The sequence below is a fragment of the Dama dama genome, chromosome 18 (assembly GCF_033118175.1).
Source record: "Dama dama isolate Ldn47 chromosome 18, ASM3311817v1, whole genome shotgun sequence".
Lineage (NCBI taxonomy): Eukaryota > Metazoa > Chordata > Mammalia > Artiodactyla > Cervidae > Dama > Dama dama.
The window spans coordinates 101,291,328-101,298,798 of record NC_083698.1 but is presented as its reverse complement, the minus strand read 5'-3'; the positions used below and the strand labels follow the sequence as shown (position 1 = coordinate 101,298,798).

The following is a 7,471-nucleotide window of genomic DNA, read 5'->3' as shown; positions in this document are numbered from 1 at the left end:
GAGGGGCCAATAGAAGGACAGAGAACCTAGCCATGTCTGTGGATTGAAAGCTGGTGACTCTCCATAGGAGCTCTTAAGCCAATAAAATGAAGAATAGGAGGGAGTGATAGGAGTGGAGATTTTTAGTTTACCATTATTGAGATCTGTGTTTTTAATAAAAATAAACAGAGGTTCAATCAACTAATTAAGATACATAGTTCTTTCCCAAATAATGCTTCTCCCTTACCTAGTTCTCTTTGTAATTAAAATGAAAGTGAAAGTCACTCAGTCCTGTCCAACTATTCGACCCCTTGGACTCTATAGTCCATGGAATTCTCCAGGCCAGAATACTGGAGTGGATAGCTGTTCCCTTCTCCAGGGGAATCTTTCCAACCCAGGGATCGAACCCAGGTCTCCCACATTGCAGGTGGATTCTTTACCAGCTGAGTCACTAGGGAAGCCCAAGAATGCTGGAGTGGGTAGCCTATCCCTTCTTCAGCAGATCATCTTGACCCAGGAATTGAACTGAGGTCTCCTGCTTTGCAGGCGGATTCTTTACCCTTGAAATTAGCCCTTGAAATTAAAGAAACAACATAAGTCTTATAATTTTAAAATTAGTGCATACAAGTTCCAAGTGGTTCAAACAATGGAAAAAGGTTAAAATTGAGTACAAATGTTTCATTTTTTCCAGACACCTGATGTCACTATTCAGAAATCCTATGTTAAATCATTTTTGGTACATCCTTCTAGAAACATTATATACACATATATGTACAGGAAGCATTATATTCCATTAAAACACATAAATGGAATCATAAAATATCTGCTTGCGTTTTGAACTTAACAATGTATTGGTGATATTTTCATTTTATGACACAGTCATCTGTCTCCTTTTAAAGATGCATGTGCATCCTTTTCAGAGGTATGATTTTTCTCATTGATGAATAGTCTTACAGTGATAATCTTCCTGCAAATATTTCTTCACTTGTATGTATATGACCAAAGCTTTGGGGAAAGTTCTTAGACAATAATTTTTAGGTTGAAAGTTATTTTGTTGTTTCATTGCTAAGTCATGTCTCTTTTGTGACCCCATGGACCATAGCCCACCAGGCTCCTGTTTATGGGATTTCCCAGGCAAAAATACTGGAGTGGGTTGCCATTTCTTTCTCTGGGGGATCTTCTCAACCCAGGGATTGAATCTGGGTCTCCTGCATTGGCAGGCGGAGTTTTTACCACTGAGCTACCAGGGCAGCCCTGAAAGATGTTTTATGTATTATTAATTCTGATTCAGTTCAGTTCAGTTCAGTTCAGTCACTCAGTTGTATCTGACTCTGCGACCCCATGGACTGCAGCATGTTAGGCTTCTTTGTCCATCACCAGTTCCTGGAGCTTGCTCAAACTCATGTCCATCAAGTTGGTGATGCTATCCAACCATCTCATCCTCTGTCATCCCCTTCTCCTGCCTTCAATCTTTCCTAACATCAGGGTTTTTCCAATGAGTCAGCTCTTTACATCAGGTGGCCAAAGTATTGGAGCTTCAGCTTTAGCATCAGCCCTTCCAATGAACACCCAGGACTGATCTCCTTTAGGATAGACTGGCTTGATCTCCTTGAAGTCCAAGGGACCCTCAAGAGTCTTCTCCAACACCACAGTTCATTAATTTTGATAAATATTCCAAATTACTCAGATTATGTTTTTAGAGGATGGAGATAAAATGCATTTCCAGATATTACTCAGAAAGCTTCTTGAATAATCTGAATCTGTTTAAAAGACATGTGGATGGGGAAGGAGAGAAGTTGCCAGAAATTCAAGTTGTAAAGCCTTGCTTTATTTTGGTGGCTGCGTCAACTCAGGCTCATCAGAATCACCTGGAGAACTGAGCAAATTGTCCAAGTTCCAGCCCCGGAAATCTTGACTTCATTGATTTGGGGCCAGCCTCGATACTGGTATTAAAAAACAATTTCCTCTAGAGATTCTGATGTGTGGCCATTGTCCACAGTCACTGCTTCAGATAAAGGGGGTGGGGTAGAAATGGAAGACTCAAGTGAAGAATTTGTCAAGCATCACTAAAACTGTGCCCATGAAACAAAAGAGATAAATGAAGATTCACCTCCAATACCAAAAACACACCGAGTGAAAGGATCAGATCAGGTCTGGGGAAGAAAGAAGGTAGGAAGATAGAAGTCTAGATGAGGAAAAGGCAGAGCTGGTTGGGAAAGGTGCTTTGAGTGTGAATGTTAGAGACTACTTTTTAAAATAAAGGTGGACTTGAGCCTGAAGCCTCTTCCAGGCTCTCTTCAGCCCAGGGTTGTCCTGAATCAGTAGAATTGAATGACCCGCAGGGTAGGCAGCCATGACGATTTTGCACAAAATATTCAAGGGACTATTGATGTCAAAGAAGTTGGACGTGTAGAGAAAGAGAGCAAGTACTTTGACAATATAGAGAATGAGAAAGTAGCTGATAGCTCTGATGGCCCCCAGGTGAGCCTCCATGCTGGGGTCCCTGGAGCCAGTGGCATTGCTTTTCATGTGCAAGATGTGTCTTTTGAGAGAGATGATCAGCAGGGTGGCTGCCAGGATAAACATGATCAGAGGGACGAAGATCCCTAGGTTAAGGAAAAGAACCAGGTTGATCACAGTGGCCTCTGCGAAGGACTTTTTCCGAGTGGAGTTGAAGGAGTGGGGAGTAAAAATACTGTTGCAGTTCATAGTATGGATGTTTTGGAAGAAGAGCACGCTCTGGCCCAAGGAAGCAAACACTGAAAGCTGCAGAAGCCAGGGCATCAGTCTGGAAATTCTCCACTTCAGCTTGAGGAAGAGGGGGTAGGAGAAATCCGCCACCTTCACAAAGTAGAAGAAGCTGAGCCAGGCCGCAAACCAGAGGCTGCAATGATTTAAGAACATGAAACACCCTCTGAATGCATGATACACGACGTCGTCATTGTAAAACTGTGGGGATGTTGAGCTTAAGGTAAGTTCTAGCATCATGAAGCTTTGTAGACCTATTCTGGATACACCCAGGCAAAGCAGGATCTTGCCACTGGTGGAGAGCACCTTATTGTGAATCCATTCAGCTGTGTTTATCGCCGCAATGAACCCATTTGCGAGGATACCAAGGATGCATTCCGTGCCTATAATTATTAACATCCAAATGACAAGAGATGGTGACAGATCATTTTCCGAGGAACTGCAGGCTTGGATCATCCCGAGTGGTTGCTCCTCTTCGATGTCTGGAGGAAAATGTCTCCTTAGCACTTGATGTGCGAGTCTGTGGTAGCTTCCACTCATCATGTCACAAGAGGAAGCAGTGGATGCATCATTTCCAAATCTACATCATTTGTTTATTTTAAAATTCTAAGTCTGGAGCTGCAAATGATGCAAGGATTTGTTTCCTGTCCCCTCCCATTTATTTTTGGATGCACTGGTGTGTTATTTCAATCGTGGGGCCCAGGGGAGAACTTGAGAAGACTCTCCTTTATAAATCACTAACACAGAATTGAGAGCTGTGTTTCTTAATAGCTCCAGTTAAGTCAACCATCTGTTCGCCAAGTCCCTGTTTAACTGTTTCACTTGTGACCTCAGGGAACTGATTGAAAATAATAATAACTTCAAATATCTATTTCTCTCTCTATATATATAGTTCTTATGTGCTAGGCACTGTCCAAACGCTTTCATATATATTATGAAATTTGAACCTTACAACAGCCCTATGAAGAATGCACTTTTATTTTCTCCATTTTGCAGGTCAGGAAACTAACTTGTCCAAAGTCAAAGAGGGAGAGAGAGAGGAGAGAGAGCTGGGAGTCAAACCCAAGTCACATGACCCCAAAGACCCTGTTCCTACTGACTATGTTATACTGCCTACACGTGTGGATCCTTTAGTGTGCGCCAAAGGCCAGATTCAGGGTTGGCTTAACTGTGACGTTTTATCTTGGTCGTCTTTTGTGGTGGCCTCATTACCTAAGGAAAGAATAATTGAGTTGAAGAAACCCTACCTGTGAGGTTTTTTTTTTTTTTTTTTTTTACTACTCAGAATGCTTTGGACACTTCTGGTCACTAAGCATGTGTGGTTTCCCCCTGCCCACCCCCCCACAGTAAATAGTTCTGCTTCACCAGCTGGGTGTCCTACAATTTAACTCAGTTCTGACACACTTTACCTGGAGATAACGTCAGATCCACAGGTTATGGGCTCAGTCCCAGAAGACTGTCCTCACTTCAGATGCCCGTCCCAAGCCCAGGTTGTCACCCATACTTGTGTCTTATTGGTTATAAGTTAAAGTTATGACCCCCTTTTTGGGTTCAGTTGTTGAAGTGGCTTACAGAACTCAAGAAAACAGCTTATTTACATATACCAATTTATTGTAAAAGGATGTGATGATAGACGAACATCTAGATGGAAGAAGAGACGCATACAGTGAGGTTGAGGACTCGGGGCCCGGAAGTTCCGTGCCCTCTTTGGGTGCCACAGCCCCCAGCACCTCGTATGTTTACTAACTTGTACGCTGTTTGAACCCTGTCCTTTTGGGGTTTTATGGGGGCCTCATTGCCTAGGCACAAGTGATGAAATCATCGACCACTCGTGATTGAGTCAACCTCCAGCCTCTCTCCCTGTCCTGGAAAGCAGAGATTGGGACTGAAATCTCCAACCTTGTATTCACAGTCCGTTCCCCTGGCAATCGGTGCCCATCCTTGGGGTGTGTTCCAAAAGTCACTTTGTAACATAGCAAAAAACTGTTTTTAAAAAGTATTTTGATTTATTTGGCTGTGCCGGGTCTTTGTTGTGGCATTTGGGCACTCAGGGTCTTCTTTTTTGCGACATATGGGATCTCTTTTTAGTTGTGACATATGGGTTCTATTTCTCTGACCAGGGATCAACCCAGGGCCCCCGGCATTGGGAGCATGGAGTGTTAGCCACTGGACCACCAGGGAAGTCCCAACAAGAGACATTTTTGTTGATCTTGTCACTTAGGAAATTCCAAGGGTTGTAGGAATTCTGTGCTAGAAAAGGGGATAAAAACCGGTGTATTTCTTATTAGAAATCACCATATTACAATAATAAAGCCAGAAGACACTGATTTTCAGAGACAGTTTTTTACAGAGGCCAATGCTCTTACACTATAAAAGACTCGAGAGATAATAAATCTATTTATATACAAATGGTTGCACACACACACTTGTATGCACACAAACACATGTTTATCTTTCATCTTAAACAAATTACTAGGAAAATGAGGGTTGAAGGAAGAGTTCCTTGTTCAGTTTACAAGGCAGGCAAATCACCAAAGGGTGAAAATAGCTCCCTAAGTCATGTAATCTGTTTTTGGAATTTTAAAACCAAAAGAGATGAAGAAAAGACTCACGTTTATCTCAGGGAGGTTGTTTCTGATTTTAAAATGTGAGCACAGTACACAGGATCATAAAATGGACTTTTAAACTCAGAATCAGTTAACTTTTATGAGTGTACATAACTCTATAATAGTAAAGTAGTTCCAGTAAAGAGAAGGTTGATGGGTGAGATGTCTCTGAAAATGCTCATCGTATTTAGTTTTCCCTTGACTCAGGACTTCTTTATTTATGTGTAACTTTAGGTTTTGTTTGTTCTGCGTCTCTGTTGCCATGCACAGGCTTTCTCTAGTTGTGGAGAGGGGCGGTGCTTTCCAGCTGCAGTGCATGGGCTTCTCACTGCAGTGGTTTCTCTTGTGCAGCACAGGTTCTGGGCACACAGCCTTCAGTAGCTGCAGCGCATGGGCTGAGGTTCTCTGCAGCACGTGGGGTCTTCCCGAATCAAGACTTGAGACTGTGTCTTTTGCAGTGGCAGACATATTCTTATCCACTGTGGTGTTGGTGTTGGTGGTGGTTTAGTCGCTAAGTCATTTCCGACTCTTGTGACCCCATGGACTGTAGCCTGCCAGGCTCCTCTGTCCATGGGTTTCTCCAGGCAAGAATACTGGAGTGGGTTGCTGTTTCCTCCTCCAGCTTATTCACCGTACCACCAGGGAAGTCCAGGACTTTTTTAAACAAGGCAGAAAATTTCAGAAAGTTTTCTGCCCTGATTAATAGTTTTAGACAAGCTGTTATGAATTTTACCATTGCATCTTTAAATCTCTGTTTCTGAACTCTAAATGCTTTCCTTGAATGCAATGTCATAAACAACTGCTACCCTGCTTGTTTCCATCCATTTGTATAAGTAGGTCTGCAGCATCTTGGGACCTCCTATTTGTTTTTCAAGAAACTTTTTCTTGTCACTGACTCTCCCCTTCTTCTGCTGACCCAGGCTTCCAAGAGCATGAGGGATAATGGAAAACACTATCTGAAGAGTTTGATGCCTCTCTTATTTGTTTTGCTCATTACTGTATTAAAAAAATAAAACTCAAACTGAGTAAATTTGGAAATGAAATTGGCTCCACTCAGTGATTTATAAATCAAGCAGCAAGTAGAAAGAAGCTCAGAGAAGCTGTACAAAATGGAAGAATTTTATAGGCAGAGGGGCCAGAAAAGTGAATTTTCTGACTAAGAGTGGCATGTTTCAGATAAGGTCACCTTTCTTTGGACAGAAGATGGGGAATCTATCAGGTAGATTACCTCACTAGTGCTGATTGATTGGTTAAAGGTCACATTCCTGAAGGAGGTGGACTTAATATCTAAAGTCTCAGTTTGCTGATGTAGGACCTAGCACAGGTGACTCCATGGGGGAATTGTTTCTTTTTTTTTTAAACAACTATATGTCACTCCTAGCTCCTAACATAGAGCCTGACCCCCAGCACATGGATACTTGCTGGTGAATGAATGACCAGACTAGTGAGTTCTGAATCTCAGGGAAGTTCTTGATACTGAGAGACAGGCAGAGGAATGGCAGTTCTACCACCTATTAAGTCTTGAACTCTTGCAGGTCTGATGCCCAAATCAAGTGTGGGAACAGGAACAGTGAGACTGAGGGAAAACACAGCAGTTCTTTGTGGTTCTGTGAGAGAAACACTGGCGGGAGGCAGAGGACAAAGCAAGGACACAGGGCTGGACTGGCCTCAGCTTGGGGGCTGGGTTTCACAGTGCTGGGTCCCGCAGAGAGGTAGTGGGCAGGAGCAGGGGCTATGCACGCCATCTAAGGCATTTTTAATTTAATTTTTAAAGTTGAAGCATAGTTGGTTTACAATGTTGTGCCAACCCCTGCTATACAGTAAAGTGACTCAGTTATACATGTACAGACATTCTTTTTTTAAAATATCTTTTCCCATCATGGTTTATCACAGGATATTGAATATAGTTCCTGTGCTATACAGTAGGACCTTGCTGTTTATCCATCCTATATATAATAGTTCACATCTGCTAATGCCACACGCCCACTCCTTTGCTCCCCCACTCCCTTCCACTTGGCAAACACAAGTCTGTTCTCTGTGTCTGTGAGTTTGTTTCTGTCTTGTAGACAGGTTCATTTATGCCATATTTTAGATTCCATATATAAGCAGTATCATATGGTATATGTCTTTCTCTTTTT

The 7,471-nt window shown here is 42.4% G+C and overlaps 1 protein-coding gene across 1 annotated transcript; it reads right to left on the bottom strand.

Annotated features, from left to right (window-relative positions):
- Positions 1–2,121: 2,121 nt before the first annotated feature.
- TAS2R39 (taste 2 receptor member 39) lies at positions 2,122–3,228 on the bottom strand. Its single transcript, XM_061166556.1, is given in 1 exon segment — positions 2,122–3,228. A coding segment is annotated over 1 exon segment (1,062 nt). The 5' UTR covers positions 3,184–3,228.
- Between the last annotated feature and the right edge of the window lie 4,243 nt (positions 3,229–7,471).